The sequence below is a fragment of the Myxine glutinosa genome, chromosome 9 (assembly GCF_964187855.1).
Source record: "Myxine glutinosa chromosome 9, kmMyxGlut1.1, whole genome shotgun sequence".
Classification (NCBI taxonomy): domain Eukaryota; kingdom Metazoa; phylum Chordata; class Myxini; order Myxiniformes; family Myxinidae; genus Myxine; species Myxine glutinosa.
This window is the reverse complement of record NC_136269.1, coordinates 13735349-13760863: the sequence shown is the minus strand read 5'-3', so window position 1 is coordinate 13760863 and position 25515 is coordinate 13735349. Positions and strand designations below refer to the sequence as shown.

The following is a 25515-nucleotide window of genomic DNA, read 5'->3' as shown; positions in this document are numbered from 1 at the left end:
TTCTGCGACTCACTGGGACTGACACAATCTGTCAATTTCCCGACCCGGATCTCAGTCAACAGAGCATCTTCTGTTCTCGACTTGGTTATGATTAACTTCCCTGAAAATGTCTGCTGCTCTTCTTCTGCTCCAATCGGATCATCTGATCATGTCCTTGTTAAAGTGGACATCTCTCTGACCATTCTCAGGGAGCCCTCCTCAGCGTCGACGAGTTTGGCATTTCACTCAGGCCAACTGACACGGTCTTCAATCAGCCATCAATCATCTGGACTGGTCTCCCATCTCTACCGCCTCTGACATCAACTCATCCTGGGAATTCTTCCAAAGTAAATTGCTCTCTCTCTCATGCACAGATTTATCCCATCTCGTCTTCAGTTGTCATACCCTTCCTCCCGTCCATGGTACACGGAATCTTGTGATGAGGCTGTTGCCCAGAAACAACTTGCCTTCGTCTCCTGGAAAGCAAATCCAACGGAAGGAAATCTCTTTTCCTTTCACAAAGCCCGAAACAAGTGTGTCTCCACCCTCAGGAGAGCCAGGAAACAATATCTCTCCATTCTCAAGACCGAACTCTCCTATCTGTCTCCCTCTTCCAAATCCTGGTGGAGTCTGGTCAAATCTGTTTCTGGTGTTTGTTCCCCCTCCATCCCCCACCCCTCACCTCAAATGGTTACACAGCTGACTCCGCACGTGAAAAAGCTGAATGCCTCAACTCTGTGTTTGCCTCTAAATCTTGTGTCCCAAACCCATCCCTCTCTGTACCCACCGTACCCAGTCATACCCAGCTGCTCCTGGACTCTGTGTCCTTTCCTCCTGACAAGGTGGAAAAGTTTCTGTCAACCCTCGACTCTGATTCTGCAACTGGACCTAAAGGCATCAGCCCACGGGTCCTAAAATCCTGTTCTTCCGCTCTTTCACTCCCTCTCTCTGTTCTCTTCACCCTCTCTTTTGCTCAAGGTCATCTGCCATCTGCTTGGAAATCAGCCAATATCACCGCTTTGCACAAAAAAGGTGCAAAAACAGATCCCAGCAACTACAGACCAATCAGCCTTCTCCCAATTATCAGCAAAGTCATGGAATCCATCATTGCTTCGGATATGAAATCTTTCCTCTTCTCCAATGGCTTGATCTCTGATCATCAATTTGGTTTCAGACCAGGTCACTCTACTCTGGTCATGCTGCTTCTGCTGTCTCAACAATGGATGGAGGTCCTCAATGCCAAACAGGAAATTAGAGCTGTCTCCCTCGACATATCACGTGCCTTCGATACGGTCTGGCACTCCGCTCTGCTCACCAAACCCTCCTCCTTTGGTATCCATGGAATTTGTCTCTTTGATTTGTTTTTGTGATGAATATTAGCTCTTTCACGAGCCTCGATTCTGTATACAAAAAAACAAAAACACCAAAGGTAGACGGAGGTTATGTTTTCACCCCTGTTTGTCTGTCTGTTTGTCTGTGAGCAGGATATCTCAAGATATGTCTGTAAGTGGACGGATCCGGACAAAAATTGGTGGACAGGTTGGGTGTGTGACAATGAAGAAATGATTTGATTTTGGTGAGGATCCGGATTCGGATCTGAGAATTTAAAAAATCTTTCAAGTAATTCTGCATGATGGGAAAAATGATGGGAATAGAGCCTGTGATGGATGCTGTGAAGAGAAACAGGTTGAGATGGTTTGGTCATGTGTTGAGGAAGGATGAAAGTGACTGGGTGAGAAGAGTGATGGAAATGAATGTAGAAGGAAGTAAAGGACGGGGAAGACCGAGAAAGACTTGGCTAAAGATGGTCAAAGAAGAAATGCGGGCAAGGGGGTTAACAAGGAGAGATGCAGAAAATAGGGCAAAATGGAGAAGATTGTCATGGGGACCGCAAGGCTAACCCCCGCTTTTGCAGGGAAAATGGCCTTAAAATGCCTGTTGTTGTGTTGTTGTTGTGTTGTGTTTCAAGTAATTCTGCAACATTCAGAGATGGAACCAAAAACAAAATGTTACGATATTTTAAAAAGCTGTGGACGAGTTATGATAAAACTAGATGAATGAGTTGGATGTGTGACAAGAACAAGCCGGCAGTGATGTAGGACTCAAGTCCGGGCTTGAGTCCACTTTTTGGAGGACTCGGATTCGGACTCTGAATGCCAAGTATTCGGACTCGGCTTGAGTAATGACTTTGACTCGAACAGCTCGCACTTGGACTCGGACCAGTTGGACTCGACTACAACACTGCAAGCGAATTTGAATTTGGTTAAGGTCCGGGTGCAGATCGAGCCTTTCAGTGGGATACAAAACATAAACTGCTCAGCCTGGTGGAGGACGCACTCCGAGTCGTTCTAGGTTAATTAGTGTAATAGCTATACACAGACATCAAGGTTCAATGCAGAGTTCAAAAGTGAGGGTAGGTAGGTGTCAAGCAGGTGCAGAGGATAATGTGTGAGCAGAAATGCAACCACTGAATACAAAAGGATGCAGTTAAGGTTCTAAGTGATGGTTTTTGCACTCTTCAGTATATCAGACTCACCACTAGCAGTGTTCCGCCATACCCAAATACTCAAATAACAAGGCCGTATCCGTATTGTGTTTATTTGTTTTTGTTTGTCATATTGAGTAACCAATGATGGGGAATTATGAGTGTTCTTTGCTCTGCTGTGAATAACTCATGATTGTATGACAGAAAATTAGTGAATGATGTTTTATTTCCCCCAATATCAACTTTAAACTTCTCCGTGTCAGAGCCGGGCTGGGCTGGACTTAGACTAACAATAACTAGAGCGAAGTCGATGACGCGCCATTGCAAATACCTACGCTTCCCACCTAAAGCAAAGTTGAAAGATGGCAAAAACTTCCACCAAGAAAGACCCAATATCAAATTTGGAGTTTTAAAAATCTTCTATTGTGACCCGAAGGCCCCATCCCTGTGGCATGAACCGGGGTTCAAATCCCAAAAAAGTCGTTACATATTCCATACGTCCCCCAAACTCAATTGCATATACAAAGTTTTCTTAAAAATGTTTTTTAAATGTACCAAAATGATACTGCGCTCATGCATTCTTGCCATGTGGTGATCATAACTGCCAAGTTTGAATTTCTGCCCAACCGCTTAGGAGGAGATAGCGTGATGGGCGGAGCCAATTTCAATATCCTCTCCATTATTTTATTATTATTATTATTATTTATTTTTAAGTGTGGGAATAATAATTGTTTATTAACAGATTGATAACCGACAGATTGATTCGTCAGTGTTTTATTGTAATGCAAAGTTTCTTTCTATAGATGTTTATATTTAACCTTTGTACACTGATGTTTTCAACAAATGTTAAAACAAGTTCACTACATTTAATGTCGAGAGGTTATTGCAATTTTTCTTCTCCCAATTCTACAACTTCTCCATACTCATCGTTTTACCGAACATAAATCCATCATCATTGATAATAACAAAGACATCAATTGATGACATCACCTCGGCCTCAAAAACTCTTCTGTGAGCCCTTCAAAGGGATGATTTCCAGGCTTACGTCAAGGAGGGATTACACCTTGGGAGCGATGCTTTGAATCCATTGAGCTGAACATGCAGGGGTGCACAAGGCCTAAGAAGAGCTACTTTGTCCCATCACTTGTGAAGCTCGTGGAGTATGACGATGCCTGTGTGACTGGAGAAATGCAGAAGTGGAACAGTCGATGCCACTTTGTCACGATGCGGTTTCCTTAAAAAAATAACCTAAATGAATCGATATCGCCGATGTTCCCATTGAGGGTTTGAAATGGTCTTTTTAATATGGACGGCAATAGGAAGGTGAAACCACATTTCCTGCGGAATTCTTGCTTCATGAACTTTGTACTTCAGAGCCTTCCTTCCACACCCATTCTTGCCTCCACCATCTGGCATGTTGGGCAACTTGTACCAAGCTTGCACGTCTAGTCTCATGACGAAAACGAACTCTCCCAGTGACGTCATTAAGCAGCACATGCAACTTTGTGAATCTCCAAATCGTTTATTTGGGGAGGCTATGAGTTAGTAGATCCATGAACGACTCTAAAACATCACAAATGGCCTCCATCGCAGGAATTCCTGGAAAATTCTGTATTTCCCGATGAATAGGGCATTCGCTGAGGCATGTCAACATGGGGATTGCCACATCATTGGACTTCACATCCCTTCTGCCCGTTTGCTGGGGGAGGTTTTATCCACGTTGTCCAGCTAGATACTTGCAGGATGATGAAAATGAGTCTCAATGTCAAGCAGGTTGATATGATCTTGTCAAATTTTATTTGGGCTTTTGTTTACAACAAATCTTCTACTTAATTAAATCCCACACTTTTTTGTTGAATAGCCAAGGCTCGTGGAACTGAGCCGTACACTGAATTGATCAATATGTAACAGGATAAAAGGAACAGTAGAGAGAGGAGCATAACAAGAGGACCAGGAGAGGAACAAAATGAACAGTAACAAGGTAAAAGGAACTTAGTCACAGGCGTCAAAACAGAACTTTTTTTTTTTAAACCAAAAATTTGGTATATTGGGTCACTCCTGGTGGAACTTTTTGCCATCTTTTAACTTTGCTTTTGGTGGAAAGTGTGGGGATTTGCAATGATGTGCCAGTATTTTCACTCCGGTGTATAATACAAGGGTGCCCCCACGAAACGCCATGATGAGCTATTTATATACGTTGACACGGCATTTGTCCAAGAAGGAAACCCCGTTGGGGAGGGGGATATTATCAGGTTTCCTCTACATGAAATGTAGAGGAATACCTATTGTCTTTCCTAGGATTATTATTATTCCGCCTGATTTTTCACCTCCGAAAACTTTAAAATTGATGTTCTCAGCAACCGTTGGTCCGATTGACAGGACATTTTCAACAAGTGATTGGCTAGACATGTCATTTTTTTACTGCTAATTATGACGTCATACGTCACGTGGTATGGGCGCCATCTTAGAAAATACCTTCAACTTTGGCTCTATATCTCCGAAACGGCTCAATGGAAAAAATTGAGTCATGGCTCATTCTAAAAAAATTCTGCAATGGGACCAAAGAAAAATGTTTATTTGGGATATTAAAAGTGCTAACGTTATGAAGTTAGAATGCCACAAATAGACCCCTTGATGCTACGAATATGATATTGTTTTTACATGACCTAAGCAAAAAAAATATTCAGAATGCAAAAAATGTCGACGTCATACATCACATGGTTTGGCCGCCATATTGTTTTTCGTGAAAAACACAAATCTCTTTTTCTCTGCAACGATTGAACAGATCGAGCCCAAACTTTGCATGCATAATCACATACCCATGATGAACAAAAATTTCCCGGGTGATGACGTCATACATCACATGGTTTCTGAGTTATGACGTTTTTAAGCATAAACTTTAAAACCTATCTCCTCCCTCAATTTTGAAGATATTGAGTGGAAACTTTATATAAATGTTCCCCTTGTGGGGAAGTTAAACTTTACTTGGGAAGTTGCGATAAGTCACATTGTTTGGCCGCAATAAATATAATTGAACGGAAATCTTAAAAAGCTTCTATCTCTTGAACCGCTGCATTGATCGACTTGAATCTTTAATGCAATGTAGCTTGTCATCAAGGGGAATAGGTTTTTTAAATTCCAATATGATTGATTGGTTGTACGGTCTGGAAGCCAGAAGTCGTTATTGTTGGAAGAAGAAGAAATGCAACACTTTTTCTTCTCAGGCCTTCAAAGTGATTGTGCCACTGCCATTTTTCAGATTTATTTCCTTTAAAAATAATTTTCTCTGCAACAGTTGGACCTATTGACAAGAAATTTTCACCATAGGAGCGCCTCGGCCTGTATAATATTTTAATGGTAATTATGTCACAGGTCACGTGGTACGGGCGCCACCTTGGAAAAACCGAAAAATTTGCACCTCTATATCTCAAAAAGTGCTGGACAGAAAAAATTGAGACATGTCTCATTGTAAAGAACTCTCCATGGAGAATAACCCTTGTGAATGATGATGTCATAGGTGCCTCCATTATGATGTCATTATGACGAAATTTCTTGATCATCATCTAGGGATAAATTGATGGGGAAAAATAATGATAATGTGAAAGTGGGGTTGTATGAAAGCGGGAAGGCAGAGGAAACCGGTCATCACTGCCAGCAGTTATAAAGTGGCTGTTAGAGTTAGTATTGATGTTGTTTTACAATTAGCTATCTTAATACAGATATACACCTTACCATGCAACCCCCTTGACGGGGAAAACTCACTTGGGAAGGGGACAAATAAAGTCGCTACAACCTCCATCGTGTGACCGTTAGTCCTGCTGTCAAGTTTTGATAGATATTGGTGAAGATCTGGATCTGGATAGTGTTACGTATTACCTCCCGAAACTCCGGTTACGGTGCACCTCAGAGTCTGGAGTGGGAACACGGCAGAAAGATGTTATTTTGCATGTTCCAATAAACCATGGTAAAACCACACCAATGCAATTGTAGAACAAAACAAGTAATCGTATTAAGAACTCTCACATACACAATAATAACACTATTAAAGAAAGTACAATGAAAATGTCACTTGCATCAAATGAACAATACTTATGATAGTACCATCATTCCCCAATGCTCTCAAAGCAATAAACTCACGATACACCCAACGTGAGTGAAATGTAACCTTCCCCAAAGTCCGTGCACGGATCTCCACGCTGGTTGAAGCTGTGCAGAACGACGAGAATAATAGGCAGGTATCGGCACGACGGCGAATGAGGAGTTACGAGGTGAGAGGTCGATATGGGAATTGAGCCGATATGTAAACCAACAGCGCTCCACACGGTGAGGTTGATATGGAAATCCCAACGACACGACAAGATGCACCAAGCGGACAGCCTCTTCTTCTTCGACGACAAAATGGCGTATCGGCCTGTAATGGAGGCGCTTGATTTCTCTCCAACAATGACTCACACTTGGTGATAAAACCTGAGATGCAGGTTTAATTGCACTCGCAATAGGTGACGATGTCGCGGACAATCCCTTTCCCAGGAAACCTCAACTCATTCGCGACCAATATCAAAAAAGCCTGCAGCCTCGATGCGATTCACGGCTGTATCTCTATCATAGCCGTTCTTCTCCTCCTCCTCCACCTCCTTCCAGTTCTTTGCTGCGTTTTCCTTTTTCCTCCACAAACATTTATTTTTACCTTTTACTAAAGTCATCTCAATTTCACACAAAAATCTTAACAACAATATTACCTGAAACTAAAAATCCTACAAGTATATAATAACAACAAAGGCGGAAGTGACGAATCCGTAACAATACGAGAACTTTTTGTGATTCTTCACCATTGAGGGATGGGGCAAAAAACGATTATATAGCACGATATTTCAAAAAGTTGTGTACGCATTGTGACAAAACTTGGTGGATGAGTTGTGTCGGTGAAGGGAACAAGCTAATTGGATTTTCGTTAAGATCTGGCCTATCGGTGAGATACAAACTACAAACGTAAACTGTTCAGTCTGGTGGAGGGATGCGCTCTACCGAGTGCCGTTCTAGTTTCCTTGCGCACACAAAGTAAAAAGTGGGGTAAAGCAATTGGTTCACTTCTGTCTGTGCGTCCATCCATAAAATGTTAGTTTATGGTCAAGACAATAAACAACAACAGGCATTTTAAGGCCATTTTCCCTGCAAGAGCGGGGGTTAGCCTTCCGGTCCCCATGACAATCTTCTCCATTTTGCCATATTTTCTGCATCTCCCCTTGTTAACCCCCTTGCCCGCATTTCTTCTTCGACCATCTTTAGCCAAGTCTTTCTCGGTCTTCCCGGTCCTCTACTTCCTTCTACATTCATTTCCATCACTCTTCTCAACCAGTCACTTTCATCCTTCCTCAACACATGACCAAACCATCTCAACCTGTTTCTCTTCACAGCATCCATCACAGGCTCTATTCCCATAATCTTTTGCAATTCATCATTTAATTTTAATTTAATTAAACAATTCATCATTCATCAATTTAGTCAATGGTCAAGGAACTACTTAATTTGAATGAGTTGTTAAATTTTGAATACAAATCGGAAAAAGAACCTGTGGTTTAATAGTACTTTGGATCTGAATTTCTCCCAATCCTACATACGCAGAGAGAAGTGAGGTAATACTCTTACTCCGTTTGACTGTCTGGCAGTCAAACAAAATTGAAAATCATTCCAAAGAGGAAAGTTACTGTTATAAAGTAAGGATGTTATAAAGGACACAAACAACAGGCATGAATAACTCGAGTAACGTGTTAAATAAGGTGGTGTAAAAGCCACTGCATCAACAGTGGTAAACTTCCGGAATTATTTTTTTATACGACCTTTCAAATCTTTCTTTTATTTCATTTGGATTATATACTTGAACACGGCAAGGGGTAAGGTGTTCTATGAACTCTCTAGTTTGTGTTTTGTTTTCCAACATTATCAAGATGTTCCCTTCAAATGAACACTCGACCGTACATTAACCTGCCTTTTATAAGCAAACATTGAAGTTAAATTCGAACCAGCTTACACCAACCATGTATAGAGGAACGTGTTCCACCACTATAAATTTTTCTGTTGAGCTGTTTTTTTACTTGGAAGTCGAATATCCTGCAGAGTTTTACTGAGGATGTGCCAAATGATCTGTGTGAATCGTGTAAACTGTGTGAGACAAGTAGGATGTGCAAAAATAAATGGACAGGAAGAATCAAAAGGGCAGTTTCGCTTGATAAGGTGAGCACACGCTTGTTTTTTACAGCACCTTACAGACTGGGATCCCCGCGAGGCAGATTGCCTGCAGAAACTACTTGCGGAACTACTTGAGCAGTATCGTGAGCACCAGATAGAACATCTGCATAAATGTTCTCGCCTTCTTTTTGAGTACAACTCATTGGCAGAGGAGACCAATTATGGCAGGAATCTGGAGGTGTTTGCCGGGCATCACCCCCCTTGGGTAAGCCTTGCCCCATGCCTACTGCAAACGAGACGCTTGGGCACCTCACAGCTACACAAAGTTAATAATCAGACTTTTTATGTTCTTTGTAATAGAATATTTTTGCAGCAATTATGAACAAATGTACTGGTACTCTGGCGGAATTCCCTGCCTGGGGTTAGGACTACCTAGTAAGTGGGAATGCTGAGTTGTGGGTATGGCATAAAAATAACGGGCCAAATGTTTTTGCATGGACAGGTGTGTGTTTGTCGCACTACTCTTACAATTCTGGGCCGATTCCATCCAGACTTGCTACATAGGATCAGCATGACCCCAATTCGTGTATAGGGATGTTTTTATCTTCGTTGGTGGTCTTGGGGAGGGGGTAATGCAAATTCTCTATGTAAATGTGTATTGCCTCCAGGTGGGAGAGGGTATTACAAGTCCCACCCTTTACAGTACAGTATCCCTTCCTCCACATTTTCCAGTGCAGTGAGGTGTTTTGAATTATAAGCAGTAGCCATGTTTTTGCTTCATGCACATAACCCGGGTTATTTATTTATTTATTTTTGAGAGCAATTGAGGCAGCTGTCAGTTGCCTATACACCGCTCAAATAAAGGTTTGTGTCAGAGGAGTGTGTTGAATGCTTGGAAAAAGATCGCCATGTGCACCCATTGGTCGGACAGCTGCTGGATCACATCCACATCTGTCACTTGACTCCACCCACCATAACACCAGGACGAAATGGTAGAGCCGCCATCTTGGTTCTCTGGTGGGCTTAACACAGACGCATAGGCCTCTGTTGATCATGCACTGCCAGGGTTTGTTGCATCAGATTTCCATTGGCTTTGTTTGGGTCGATTGCTATTCAAGATGAGGGACCCCGAAAGATCTAACCACATGTCGAATAACAGTAAGGTTTAATCAAGTCCATCAGAACGCACCATACACCAGAGCACATGGTAATCAGGCGTTACGTTATGTAATCAAACGTTCTATTACGTTATGTAATCAAGCATTATGTTACTCAAATTACTAAAACCGTTGGCTTTGTTTGTGTCGACTGTTATTGACGACGAGGGACCCCGAAAAATCCATCATATGTCGACTAATAGTCAGGGTTAATCAAGCCTGTCAGAACACACGGTAATCAAGCGTTACGTAATCAAGCGTTACGTAATGAAGCGTTACGTAATGAAGCGTTACGTAATGAAGCGTTACGTAATCAAGCGTTACGTAATCAAGCGTTACGTAATCAAGCGTTACGTAATCAAGCGTTACGTAATCAAGCGTTACGTAATCAAGCGTTACGTAATCAAGCGTTATGTTATGCAAATTACTATTTTAAAAAGTTTTACGTAATTTTGAATGGCCCCATATTGCGCTTAAGCAATTCATGACCTTGCGACGGTATAACCATGGGTCTGATGACATGGATAAGAGGTGGCAAGTTAAAATTTTAATAACTAATTAAATGTGTTTCCAAATCTCGCTGTTCATCTTTTAAGAGTTTCCAAATCAGCCCTTTACCGGATTTTGCCGCAGGTTGTGGTCGCAGTGCGCTCATTCTTGTGAAAGTAGAAATTTTTTTCGGCAAATTTTATCTCTTGTTCAATGGCCCCATTATGATTCGGCAGTGAAAGGAGAAAATTCCTGTTTGTAAAATTGCTAATTCCTCACACCCGATACATTAAATGAACAAATCGCTCTCATCTGACTAAATGCACTTGTTCTTCAGACAATTGTAGCTGGATCAATTTATAATTACTAGAATATAAGACCTGTCGCTTCGCTGACTAGAATACCAATCTAATGAATTGCTGCGATGGCTAATCTATGGGGCAAGAACAAAAAAGGATTCCTGGAACATCCTGCCATTCATTGGGGGGTAACCAGCGTCGCAAGTTGGCGTTTGCAGTTTCGCCATGTGTGCCCATTTACCCATACACAAACTGTCCTTTTTTCTCTCTTTTTCTCTTTTTGCATCACAAACCTTCCTGGGAATTCCCTGAATCTGGCATTCTTGTTTCATTGGAATCCGTTAATCTGTTCTCAAGTTATAGCATGACAAACAGACAGACAGGTATGGCTCTTTTTTATGCCTCCGCCCCCGAAGGTGGTCGGAGGCATTATGTTTTCGTGTTGTACGCACGTCCGTCCGTACAGGCTAAACCTCGTTTTTCTCAGCAACCATATGTCCGATTGAGACGAAACTTTCAGGGTAGGAGTGACACCCATGCAGAATGATTTTTTATGATAATTGTGATGCCATAGGTCACGTGGTATGGCAGCCATTTTGGATTAAACGCAAATAGCTTTAAAAAAATATTTCTCAGAAACCGCTGAATGGAAAAATTTGAAACTTGTCACATTGTCAAGTACTCCCAATGTGGAACAAAAGCATGATAATGATGACATCATCAGTGAATTGGTATACCAGCCAAAACTATTTTAATCAAATTCCTTATCCTAAAAATCTGAAATTGCATGCACATGATCTATGACCCATTTGTATTGAAATATTAAATTTTGACATCATGGGTCACATGGTTTGGCAGCCATATTGGATTTAACATAAAACCTTCAGAAAAACATCTTCTCCCAAACCACCAAATCGATTGACTTTAAACTTTATGTGTCATTGGCTAGGCATGGCGATTAAAACATGATCATGAAAACATCGTTGGTCACATGGTGTGGCAGCCATATTAGATTGAAGGAAAATATTAAATAATTATATCTCTGAAACCACTTACCCTATCTATGCGAAATTTTAAAATACCATCTAACAGCATTGTCGCATATAGTTTGAAAATGATGATATCATAGGTCACGTGGTTTGGCAACCATCTTAGATAGAAAAACGAACCTTATCCGATCAACACGAAACTCCACAAACGTGATCCCCAACCCATACATATGCAGAGTGTACATTTTTGATGTCATATGTCACGTGGTTTGGCAGCCATATTAGCTTCAAAGCTGATATTTAAAATCCCTTCTCTGAAACCGCTTCACTGATCGATGTGAAACCTGTCATGGCTGGTGAAAATATGATACTTGAAAACAGCTGCAGAGATTTACATCAAACTTGTTTATTTTTAGGACAGTGAACGAGGCATCTACCCGTTGTGGGACTATGCAGAGGCATATTGGTGACACAGTCGCATTGTTATAATATAGATTATTATCATATTGTACCTTTTTCAGGGCAATCAATGCTGTGTCCGTTTTCTTCTACATCTACCGATTGATACTAGGGACCTCCCAGCCTACCTGTTGAAGGTAAGCCCAGCTGCTTATGCTTCCAAAAATATTTTGGACTTGTATGGTGTGGTGCAGAAACATCACAAAGGGGAGCATGCAGTTGGGATAGCCGCATTCACTCCATGTGTTGTACTGGAAGAGCCTTTTTGAAGAGGCTGTGCAATGTGCAATTACCTCGTTGGGTTTCGGGGTCAATTGTGCAACAATGGAAGTTTGTTTTTTGCCACTGCAATGATTTATTTATTTAATTATTTTACTCCGTGGGGAATTGCCTCATGTACAGACAGACGCGTTGCCTGCTCTTGGCACACATCCCATGCACAACATGCCTCACTTTGGTAAACCTCGTTACGCCTTTTAATTGCCCTCACCGTGTAAAACTTTCCACTACCCGGTGGGGTTTTTTCCCCCGTGTTTACTGCTCGCCGAGTTTACTTTTGAGAACCTGTAATAAAACATTCAATGATTATGTGTCAAAGATATTTGAGTCTTATAACAGCCTTTTTAAAAGGAGAGGAGCAAAGACTTGCAACAGAAAATGAAAGCATCAAAATGGGGAATCGACGTATGATGTTTGCTCTTACAAGGGTGGCTTTGCCGTCGGGAATTGTGAATCATTGCATCGTGATCGATTGATTGATCTTCTGGAATTGGATATTTGCAGGGTTTTCTAAATCCCACCGATCCCGGGGAGGATGTCGTGTTACTCTTGGTTACTTTTGAAGACATCGAGGCTACTAAAGTGACTCCTAAGTTATACCTATCCCAACGGATCGAATGGTAACTCTTCCTGAACTCGCATGCAACTGTCACGTATGGTGATAATGATGTTTCATTGTGTCAAATTAATCTTGGATAATGTCAGAACAATTAATTCCAATGGAATAGGTGAATGAAACGTTTCGAGGCAAGTTCCTATTTTGATTGGACTCTTCGTTTTACCTGAACACATGGCATGGGCAATACATTCACTGCATACTGGTTCGTTCTTCTGCTTTTTTGAAACTTCCTCCTCCCTCCGTCCCTCCTCCACTTTCTTCCACTTCCCACAACCCCTCACTTCTAGTGCCTTGGGTGAAGTATCTTCCACACATGCTCCGCCATTCCCGGGTGGGGGGTGTCTGTTAGATTACGTACCACAAGTTTGTGAGTTTCTCAGCAGCAAGGTGTGTGTCTTTGTTTGAGTGTGTATTTGGGAGTCGACAGCCATCCAGCACTCCCTCCACTTACAGTCTGGTTGTTTAAGTGCACTAATCTCTGCATCAACTGTACCTTCAATTCACTTTTATGAATGTCAGTATTTATATGTTTTGTCCAATTGGACTGTAGATCCTCTTTTAATGCTTTTTTTTTTCATGCCCCCCCTTGCTCCTATTTTACTACTATGACTACTACTATCATTAAGCCTGGTGTTGGCTTAACGGTTAGGGTGATGGCTTGGGATACCAGGATCTTGAGTTTGAATCCCGGTCGAGCATTGAATTAACGCCAGGAGGGTTGACTCAGCCTGTCATCCTTCCGAGGTCGGCAAATTTAGTACCAGCTCACTGGTAATTGGGGCACTGCATCAGCGGCACAAACGCGCTTCCAGAGAAATTTATTCAATCAGCAGCCACAGGCTGCATGCGAAAACAACAACTACTGCTGTGACTACTAGTAGTAGTAGTACTACCATCATCACTGCTGCTATTCTTGCTATAACTATTATATCGTTGCAGGATTGCTCAGAAATAGCATGCTCATCTTTGAGCTGTCTCATCTGGGTTTAATTGTTCACCTACCTATAAACTACCACCCTGGTGATTCACAGGCTGGGCATTCAATCACTGAGTGCGCAGTTTGTCAGATTGGTTGTTAAGCCAGGGTCCCATCTGCCAGCATTTACTAGTGGGTGTTAAATATCCCAAGGTGACTTTTGCTAGGTGTAGGCCATTGTGTGCCGGCAGCCTGGCCAAATCCCAAATTCCTGCCCTAAATATTGCTGGGAAGTCTATGGCAAACCACTTGGAGTATTTTTCAAGACTGCCCAGCCATGGGACCCCTTCTGCAAGTACTGATGCTCTGGAAAGAGTATGAATTCAATCCTTTATTGTTTTGACTTTTTATTTCGTGCAAATGCAGAATTATTTAATTATTTGCCTCCTCTTTATTTCGATTCTCACTGCAGTTTCTGTAATAAAACTAAAACGGCACTCAGTAGAGAGCATACCTCCGCCTGGTTGACCATATCACTTAATGGTCAAGAATCACTTAAAAATTCTACTAGCTGGATCCGGATCCGGATCGTCATCAAAATTGAATCGATTCTTCCTTGTCACACAACAACCTGTCCTGCAAGTTTCGTCCAAATCCGTCCATAACTTTTTGAGATGAGATATCCTGCTATGTATCGTTTTTGGCCCTATCTCCCAATGATGAAGAATCACTTAAAAAAATTAACAACTCTCATATCGGAATCCATATTCAGATCTTAAACAAAATCGAATCGTCCTTGTAAGACACCCAACCGGTCCACCAAGTTTCGTCCAAATCCGTCCATAACTTTTTGAGACATCCTGCTATGTATCGTTTTTGCCCCTATCTCCCAATGATGAAGAATCACTTTAAAACTCTAGTAGCCGGATCCGAATCCGGATCTTCACTAAAATCTAATCATTTCGTCCTTGTCGCATACGCTCATCTCTGCCAAATTTCGTCCGAATCCGTCCACAACGTTTTGAGATATTTTGTTCACAAACGGACAGACAAACAAACGGACAGACAAATGAAAAATCACTCGTAGAGGGACACTTGGCAAAACAGTACAAAGTAGAATGTCGCTCAGTAGAGAATACTTTTGACCTAAAAATAATTTGTGGTTGAATTCAGTGACCTGATTTGCAAATCGTCTTCAAAGTTAAAGTTAATCTGAGAAAATTGACAATTTTTGAAATTTGGCCTATGTTGACCTTTTGGCCGATGTTGACCTCAAAAATAGTTGGTGGTTGAATTCAGTTAGCCGACATGTAACTCCTATTCAAATTTCAAGTCAATTGGATGAAAATTGAGGATTTTAGAAATTCGAAAAAAGTGGTTGACCTTTGGCCTATGTTGACCTTTTGGCCCAAGCTTATTTCAAAAATAGTTGGTGGTTGAATTCAGTTAGCCGACATGTAACTCCTATTCAAATTTCAAGTCAATCGGATGAAAATTGAGGATTTTATATATTTGAAAAAAAGTGGTGAACTTTGGCCTATGTTGACCTTTTGGCCTACGATCTCAAAAATAGTTGGTGGTTTAATTCAGTTAGCCGATATGTAAATCCCATTCATATTTCAAGTGAATGGGATGAAAATTGAGGATTTTGGAAATTTGAAATTGTTGTTGACCTTTGGCCTATGTTGACCTTTTGACCTTTTAACCTCAAAAATATATAGGATTTTGTCGGATCACGAACTCTACCATTTGGTGAAGTTTCGTGAAGATTGGTTTAAAATTGTGACCTGTAGGCAAGTATAAGTGAGCGGACAGACAAACACACACACACACACACACACACACACACACACACACACACACACACACACACACACACACACACACACACACACCGGAGTGATCAACATACTTGCAAAGAAAAAAATTTTCCCCCCCCAAGTAACAAACAGACAGACAGACAGACATGGCTGATAGCATAAGCTCTATCCACCTTTGGTGGTGGAGGTAATAAAAACTTTCAAAAAAGTTATATTTTAGTTATTACCTTGATTTATTTGAATACCTTGATTTTAACTACTAACCTTCCATTTAAACCTTTCTTCCTGTGTAGATCCCTTTCCCCTTTTCTATACACACCTTTATGTTTTGGGTGTGTAGGAAATTTGATTTTCCATAGGATCAGCTTGCCTCCCTTGCACAGATCCAGTACGTTGTACAAAGCTACCACAAGAGGAGGGAATACATTGCAGCGTTTCTCAGTCATTTTGGAAGGTAACGAGTGCTTTGGTTTTAAATACTATACTTGTTAACATCAACTAATTACCTTGGAATACTGTAGCAATCGTTTGATTTACAAACACCAAGTGTTCCTGAAAAGTAGTTTGTAAATCAGGATTTAATTTTAACCTATATATATATATATATATATATATATATATACATCCCCTGGGAAAAAATAAACTGTCCAAAATTCAATAATAACAGAAAATAACAAAAAGCTACAATAAGCATCATACTAAAATATGCAATTTGTTGTCTGTCTGTCTGACGGTTTTTGTTGGCGATATATTCGGTCGTTACATATCCAATCTCAACTCACCTTGACAGGAGGACTAAGAGTCACACAATGGAGGTTGTAGCGAATTCATTTCCCCCCCTCTCCAAGGGTTTTTTTTTTTTCCGCCAAGGGAGTCTTCCCCGCCAATTTGGTTGCGTGTTGAGGTGTATATCCCTGTTAAGCTAGCTTTAGTGTGGCGTTTTTGCAAGACCTTTAAATAACCAAATTAATGATAATGGCATAATATTAATGTTATTACAAAACAATATTAATACTAATAAAATCCCACCTCCTCAAGGTGTGTTTTCCTCCTTGAGCAAACGCCGTGTTAACGTGTTTAAATACCTTATCGTGGCATTTACGTGGGAGCACTCCCTAGCAGAAGTAAAAAAAATATTATAAACCACAAACACGTATGATTACCATTTTAAACAGTCGCTCCTGCTGTTTAACATTCAACTGATTATAATTGGCAATAATAATAAGGATAATAACATGACTCCCCCTGCCGCTTCTGAGTGAGCAGATGTACTTGTAATAATAAATAACACTAATAATAATAATACAAAATAATAATAGTAATAAAAAGTTTTTAATTTATTATTAATTCAGAAATTAAATAAGGTTAACAAACGATTGCACCGCACTGGGAGGTGTCACAGTTCGAGCACATGTCATGATCTTTTCTTTGTTATTGCGTATCGTAATCACCATTGTACTTGCAAGGCCTAAATCACGCACAATATCCATGAGGTGGTCACCAGCGTCAAACTGACTAAGAATTTCTAATTTCCTTTCTCACAATCTCACTTTCCCATCTTTCTTTCTATGAGTATCACTTCCTTGGGCAGTTATCTTAATTTTAGTTGCCATAGTTATGGATTAATGATGGACAAGAACGTTTAAATAAAGTAAATAAAATAACTGCATTTAAGCACAAACGTGACGACGTAGGAGAGATGGAGGGAATGGATACTCTGACGTCATCGTCTCAGATGTAAGCCGAGTGATGCTGTGGCATTTTGTTGCGAGATACTGTACGTGGTCATTTTAAATTCCACAATCGAAATTTTTTCCACCAGGTCATGTTTTGAATTTGTAGCTCAATACCGAGTTGACTGAATTTCAGCAAAAGTTTGCAATGTCAGGTTTTGAAGTGATTGATCAAATTTTTGTTGGTATCAAAAATTTCAGCATGCAAGGTTTAAAGCTCATCATTTGGAAATTTGTAAATCAGGAAGATATTGTATCAATAACATATTTACAACAGGGCTCCACAGACGTCCCTGTTCTCTACTGTTTTTGTGCTTGTGTGCTTTCCTCTCTCTCTCCCCCTCTTGTCTCCCGCTCCCTTTATTGTATGTTTCATGTGTCCGTGCATGTTTTCATGTTTGATGTGTTAGCTCTTACATGAGCCTCAACACTGTATACACAAAGGGTTCGATATAATCGCTGGCCCGGGTGCCAAATGCCACCAAAACCTCTGTTTGGCCATCAAAACGTTGGCCCTAGGTGGCCCTTTTGGCCACTTATCAAAATCGTCGATGTATTCGGTCGTTACTTACCATTATGCAATCTCAACCAACTGGACTTGCCAAGTGGACTACAGCTCATACGGTAAAGGTTGTGGTGACCTAATTTGCTTCTCTCACCAGGAGTTTCGAAGGTCGGGCGATGCAAATTATCTTCGTAAACGTTTACCGTGTATTGATCGCTGCTTCTTCTGGTAATGGTAGACGAGGATATTACGAATGACGCTTCAGAAATCCTCAATTATATCACGAGTAAGAGGACTCCGTGTTATTTTCACATTCACTTTGCCTACGTTGATTTAGACCACTTGACTGCAAAAAAATCCAGAGGAATTCCCTTTTTATCGCCCGTTCCCACCTTGGGAAGGTATATATATAGCAGCTTGAGCCGTCATTTTACCTTATGGCGTTTTTCAATGGCCACTTTAAATGGTGCAATAAAATAATAGTAAAATAATTGGCAGTATTGAAAAAGAATAGCATGATCCCCCCTGACTGCTCCTGTGAATATATTTTAAATTATTTTGTGATTATAATAACGGTAATTAACCCCCAAATGATTAATCTCACTTGACACGCTGTAAATAAACTCGCGCTGTAAATCAATGAGCTTGCCAAACCAGCCATCCCTTAGTAACCGTTTCCATGGAGCCTCGTGCTACCTTGAGTGCTTAAGCCACTTGGCGAGTGCTCTACAAGCTGCTTGGGAATGGAACACACCGACTGAGGTGTATAACTGGATCAATCTCCGCTGTGGTCCTATGTACGTAACGATTGGCGTTATTACCTCCACCTTGGATTACCATAGCCCAGGGAGGATCTCACTGGTTTTAGGTAAAAACAACATGGTGTTCTGTTTTGATTGCGGCTGCAATCACAGACATTCCCGAGAGTTGAAAATGACCAAAACCATCACTTTTCACAAGCAAGGGAACTTTATTTTATATTAAATCAGATTTTTAAATGTTTAATGATGTTATTATTATTATTATTATTATTATTATTATTATTTGGCTCTCGGCGGTGAAGTTTCCACTCAGTCGCTGATTCGGCTTGTGTTTATGTTGATGTGTTTAATTCATCATGTGAATGTATCTATATTATAATAGCCGTAGGTGATCCGTCTCCGGGGGTGTGGCTTACTCCGTTTAGAGAGTAGCTCCACCCATTCTGGGAGAGGCTTCATAAACAAATATCCACCATTTTATTAACTTGCATAGCTTTGAGGCCCTTTTGTTAGGTCCGCGGTGTCTTGCTCTCTCACAGTTTTATTTCAACTCTAATTCGATATATCATTTCATTTTTCACAGTCGCTAGCATAGTTTTAGACTCGGTTGGAAAAAAAACGGGAAGAAAATCCGATGAAAGTTTCTGTTTATAGAACGAAATGCATTTTTGAAGGCTTGTAAAATAAAGCCCATTCATTGATTCACCCTCGCGATTTTATCTCGAATTCACCATCTTATTTCATTTTTATCGATGGTTTTAGACTCGGTGTCAGAAATATTTGAGAAAATTCACGCACACACGGGAAAATGCCAAGATATATAAAAAATCACAGGACGATGTATCATACACCGCCCAAATAGCTCAAAATGTCGACATATCTGAAAAACTCGCTTTTTCTTTTCCGTTAAGATGTATTACTTTTCCGTTTAATGACAGTCGTCACAAAAACGTCAACAATGATGCCGACATATATTTATTCGTTCTTATTTCATTCATCGTTATTATCCGGAAGTAAAATATGTTTCAGGAAATTACCGAGAGATATTTCTTCGTTTTTTTTATTAGTTATGTGCACATACACTTTAAATAGGTTTATTTGAAATCTTTAATGATTCAACCAGAATTGACGCGGGACGATGTATCATACACCGCCCATATAGCTCAAAATGTCGACATATATGAAAAATTCGCTTTTTCTTTTCCGTTAAGATAATATATTACTTTTCCGTTTGATGACAGTCGTCACAAAAACGTCAACAATGATGCCGACATATATTTCCTTATTTCTTATTTCATTCATCATTATTATCCGGAAGTAAAGGTAAATCTGTTTAAACTTCCATTCATTCCATCGATCTTTTTTTTGGGTTTTCACAACAGTTTTCAACATCGTGTTCACTTCCAGAATGAATAAACAAACTCCATTTCACGTGTGCATGGACGTGTAATTCACATATGTAAAATAAATAAATTAACAGAGGAAATTGCTGAAAGATATGTTTTTGTTATTTTATACGTTATGTCCACGTACACTTTAAATAAGTTTATTTGAAATCTTTCATTTAAAAAATGTCATTTTCTATGCTGTAACTAAAAGAGTAACTTGGGTTTTTTCGTGGGATACAAAGGTGCAATGTTATGTTCTTATACACCGCCCAAAATACTTTTTCCAAGGGACATTTCCATTTGAGTTGTATTCTTTATATCGTCGGAATGTTTCATTCTTTAGACGTAGTCACAATAACAAGTTGCAATTACAGTCACGTAAAAAAGTTAGGGCACCTCATGCAAAGTTTTGACTTTTTCAACATATTTCAACATACAACTATTTGATCTTCATTTCAACAATATTGATAGATAAAGGTGATATAATATAACAAATATCATGAAACATTTACATTTTGTAGTCCATTGTATAATTTAAATGAACATAAATGCAAATTTCGCATGTGGAAAAAGTAAGTACACCCCATGAAATGTTTTTTAATCTTTTTAACATATGTGGACATATCAATATTTGATCTTCATTTAAACAGTATCTTATAGATAAAGGTGATCTAATTGAACAAAAAACAATGACAAATTGAATTTGCAATAATTTATTCAACAAAAAATTGTTGCACAGCATACACAATTGCATGCACAGCTCGTTTCAAATCCCCCCACAACATCTCGATGGGATTTAGATCCGGGCTTTGACTTGGCCATTCCAGAACCCTCCATTTCTTTCTTCTCAGCCATTCCTTGGTGGATTTACTGGTATGTTTAGGGTTATTGTCATGTTGCAAGGTTCATCTACGGTTGAGCTTCAACTTTCTGACAGATGGCCTCACATTATCCTCAAGCACCCTCTGCTACAATGAAGAATTCATAGTGGATTGTATGATGGTGAGCTGCCCAGGCCTAACTGGCAGCCCTGATGCAGCAAAGCTGCCCCAAACCATAATATTTCTACCACCATGCTTTGCAGTTGGTATCAGGTTCTTGTGGTCAAATGCTGTCTTTGGTTTTCGCCAAACATGTCTTCTGGTACTGTGGCCAAATAGCTCTACCTTTGATTCATCTGTCCAGAGCACATTGTTCCAGAAGTGCTGGTCTTTGCCGAGGTGTTCATTGGCAAACTTTAGTCTTGCCCTGATGTTCTTTCTGGACAGCAAAGGTTTCCTCCTAGCACACCTCCCATGTAGATCAAATTTGTGCAGCCTCTTTCTAATGGTAGACTCGTGCACTTTGACATCAACAGTGGCAAGAGCTACCTGTAGGTCCCGTGATGACATTCTGGGGTTCTTGGAGACTTCTTTCAGCATCTTGCGGTCTGCTCTTGGGCTGAACTTGCTGGGGTGGCCTGGCTTGAACAAGTTGGCAGTTGTTTGGAATCTTCTCCACTTGTAGATGATCTTCCGGACAGTCGAATGATTGATTTCAAATTGTTTGGAGATCTTTTTAAATCCCTTCCCAGACTCGTAGGCATCTATAACCTTCTTTCTGAAGGCCTCAGAGAGCTCTTTTGATCTAGGCATGGTGACGCCGCACACTTCAACAACAAAGAGCAAACCAAACTAAACGTCTGAGGTTGAAATAAGACAGGTTCCTCCAAGATCCTCTCTAACGATGTTCTAATCATTTGCACCTGAGCTGGTGCACCTGATTCTAATTTTAGGTATTTGAAGTTGTGATAAATGTAGGCGTAGGGGTGTACTTACTTTTTCCACATGCGAAATTTGCATTTATGTTTATTTAAATTATACAATGGACTACAAAATGTAAATGTTTCATGATATTTGTTACATTATATCACCTTTATCTATCAATATTGTTGAAATGAAGATCAAATAGCTGTATGTTGAAATATGTTGAAAAAGTCAAAACTTTACTTGGGGTGTACTTACTTTTTCACGTGACTGTAGGTACTCTGCACGTGGGGAGAAAGGCGGTGCATCGTTTATGTGTCACCACTCGCGTTTGTTATCGTGTGTGTGTGTGTGTGTGTGTGTGTGTGTGTGTGTGTGTGTGTGTGTGTGTGTGTGTGTGTGTGTGTGTGTGTGTGTGTGTGTGTAATTGGACATAAGAATCGGAGCATCGTTGGACATAAGATTTGAAAACCATAAGGGATAGAATTGTGAGAAACAAAAATAAAAAACAATGTGTGTGTGTGTGTGTGTGTGTGTGTGTGTGTGTGTGTGTGTGTGTGTGTGTGTGTGTGTGTGTGTGTGTGTGTGAATGGAGTGGATGACCCACTCCCGTGTGTGTGTGTGTGTGTGTGTGTGTGTGTGTGTGTGTGTGTGTGTGTGTGTGTGTGTGTGTCGGTTGGTTGGTTGTTAACCCCATATGCGGGTTTCTTATTGTTTCTTTCTGCTTTCTTTCTTAATGCTTAAAAAAAAGACAATCGAAGTGGAAATTGTTTCTGGACGATTATCAATTTGTAGTTACACTCCCCCCTCCCCTCCCAATCACCACACTTTCATTCCATTTTATTGGGGCACTGAGACTCAGTTATTCTCGCAGACCAACTCAACTTGGTACTTCTCACTTACTAAAATCAGACTCTCAGCTTTGTCAGTCAGCTTCGTGGATCTATGACAAGCGCCAGAAGGAAAACAAACGAAAGAGGAAAACAAATGTGAATCAATCTGGCAACGGAACTGATAAAGTCCATTTGCGTTTGTATGTGTTCACGCTTATCACACTCTCAGCTGTGCTGTACCTCTCGCGTTCTCGCGAGTGAAGGGTATTCCAACATGGCGGCTGCTTGCCCAGAGAGCACGTGCTGCAACTGTGCTCCAGTTGTATATACAGCTCCGTGAACACACCCCAGCACATGAGACCGAGCTTGGCTTGCACGCCCCTAACACCGCCTTGGGATATAGAAGCAAGGCCGCGAGCTTGCAATATACATGCATCACATCGTTAGCCACATGATAGTCATGCAAATTTACACTGTTGCATTAATTGTTCTTTACATCAAATTTTGACCCAATATTTTTTGAAACTGAATGTTCATCAAATAAGAATACTCATGTTTTACAGTGACATGTTTTCGTACTATGCACTATTACGTCAGCTGGGGGTCACCACCCAGAGGATGTCATACAATTTCCAGGAAGTACCTATTGATGCCAGCAAGTTGTTCCCAAGGTTGTGCTGTCTTCTCTGGCGTGGACCATTCTGCATCCGTACGTTTTGTACAAACCCCCTGCTGTAATACAGTGTAATAGCCAAGTCAACATCATCGCGTTCCTTGTTTGAATCCGTCGTCGTGCTACGAATTGAAGCTGCAATCAGGAATGGAACATTTAGACTCGCTTGCTGACGTTGATAAGTTTGGGTTTGAGCCCACGTAGGAGGGAAAGGAGGCTTTTCCAGCTTTACTCAAAGATCACAACATAACGACAAAGATTACACTCGGTGATCACGATTGTTTGTTTTGACCCTCTCTCTTTTCTCTGTCTCCTTTCTCTCCTTTCTCTCCTTTCTCTCCTCTCTCTCCTACCTCTCTCTCCTGCCTCTCTCTCTCCTCTCTCTCTCCTCTCTCTCTCTCTCGCTCCTCTCTCTCGCTCCTCTCTCTCCCATCTCTCCTCTCTCTCCCTCTCTCTCGCTCCTCTCTCTCCTCTGTCTCGCTCCTCTCTCTCCTCTCTCTCCTCTCTCTCCTCTCTCTCCTCTCTCTCTCTCTCTCTCTCTCTCGTCTCCTCTCCTCTCCTCTCCTCTCCCCTCCTCTCCTCTCTCTGCTATCTCTGCTATCTCACCTCTCCTTCCTATCTCTCCCCTCCTTCCTATCTCACCTCTCCTTCCTATCTCACCTCTCCTTCCTATCTCTCCCCTCCTTCCTATCTCTCCTCTCCTTCCTATCTCTCCTCTCCTTCCTATCTCTCCTCTCCTTCCTATCTCTCCTCTCCTTCCTATCTCTCCTCTCCTTCCTATCTCTCCCCTCCTTCCTATCTCTCCTCTCCTTCCTATCTCACCTCTCCTTCCTATCTCTCCCCTCCTTCCTATCTCTCCTCTCCTTCCTATCTCTCCTCTCCTTCCTATCTCACCTCTCCTTCCTATCTCTCCTCTCCTTCCTATCTCTCCTCTCCTTCCTATCTCTCCTCTCCTTCCTATCTCTCCTCTCCTTCCTATCTCTCCTCTCCTTCCTATCTCTCCTCTCCTTCTTATCTCTCCTCTCCTTCCTATCTCTCCTCTCCTTCTTATCTCTCCTCTCTCTCCTCTCTCTCCTCTTCCTCCTCTCTCTCTCCCTCTCCCCCTCTCTCTCTCTCCCTATCCCTCTCCCTCTCCCTCTTTCTCTCTCTCTCTCACTGTCTCTCTCTCTCTGTCTCTGTCTCTGTCTCACCTCTTCCTCCTCACTCTCCTCTCTGTTTTTGTTCATCTTTGTCACAAGATCTGCATTTCCATATTTGGCATGTCATTATATTCATGGATTGAATTGGTCTGTTACTGTTCTCATCAGAACCACTTAGTCGTGATGTCAGGAGCCCAAGTTCAAACCCATAAACCTACTTCCATTGTCTTCAATGTCCTTGCAATCCATGAAAAAGTACACTTCGAAATCCTCAATTTCGCCACAGACATTCAATAATGTCTTTGTCTTGGGCCTGGTATATGTATAAAGTCCAATATCAGACTTAGATCAATGTTAGAAAATAAACTAATCGATTTAATCAAACAATTATACTAAAGCGCGGCGTTACGCGCGCTGCTTGTGAGCAAGGAGGAAGCGGACAAGCGGTAACATATAAACGTCTTTATTGTAAGAGCACACTGTAACACTGAACTGCTCCGGGCTGGTCGCCCGGTGTATATCATGAGGCCACGCCTACCCCTCGGGCGTGGCCACCGCCCACTTGGTGCGTGGAATGATGTCACCACGCCAGTGGGCTTTTGTGTCCGCCACACGCGCCCCCCCAGAATTCCCGCGCACCTGGAGGGCCAGTTTGCGGGGCAGACGAATGACCCGGCCGAAGCGCCCCCTGGCGATTGGCGGCGTCCGGGGTGCAGGGATGCCAGGTGGGATGCCCCTGGCTGACCCTGGGATGGGTGCAGGACCGGGGGGCGGCGTGGCGGCGGGGCTGGGCGGTGCCGGGGGTCCGCCCGCAGGAGGGCGGCCCCGACGTGGGGGTCGGGCCACTGGCGGTGGATGGTCCACATCGAGGTGGGCCGGCTTGAGGCGGTCTACCGAAACGCGGTCAGGAGTACCGCCGATGTCCAGGGTGAAGTGCTTCGCCCCGGTCTCCAGCACGCGGAAAGACCCGTCGTACGGGGGCCGCAGTGGTGTCCGATGGACATCGTGGCGGACGAAGACGTACTCCGCCGTGCGAAGCTCCGGGGCGACGTGCGTCGGTG

At 41.6% G+C, this 25515-nt stretch overlaps 1 protein-coding gene across 4 annotated transcripts in view; it reads left to right on the top strand.

Annotated features, from left to right (window-relative positions):
* LOC137435630 (BRISC and BRCA1-A complex member 2) overlaps positions 1-25515 on the top strand; it is a 47926-nt gene that overhangs the window by 7256 nt on the left and 15155 nt on the right. For all 4 annotated transcript variants that reach the window (XM_078784099.1, XM_078784100.1, XM_078784101.1 and 1 more), the window contains 5 exons: positions 8721-8915; positions 12106-12180; positions 12827-12942; positions 13229-13328; positions 16061-16131. In XM_078784099.1, the coding sequence (XP_078640225.1) occupies positions 8721-8915; positions 12106-12180; positions 12827-12942; positions 13229-13328; positions 16061-16131 (557 nt within the window). The remainder of the gene's footprint in view (positions 1-8720; positions 8916-12105; positions 12181-12826; positions 12943-13228; positions 13329-16060; positions 16132-25515) is intronic.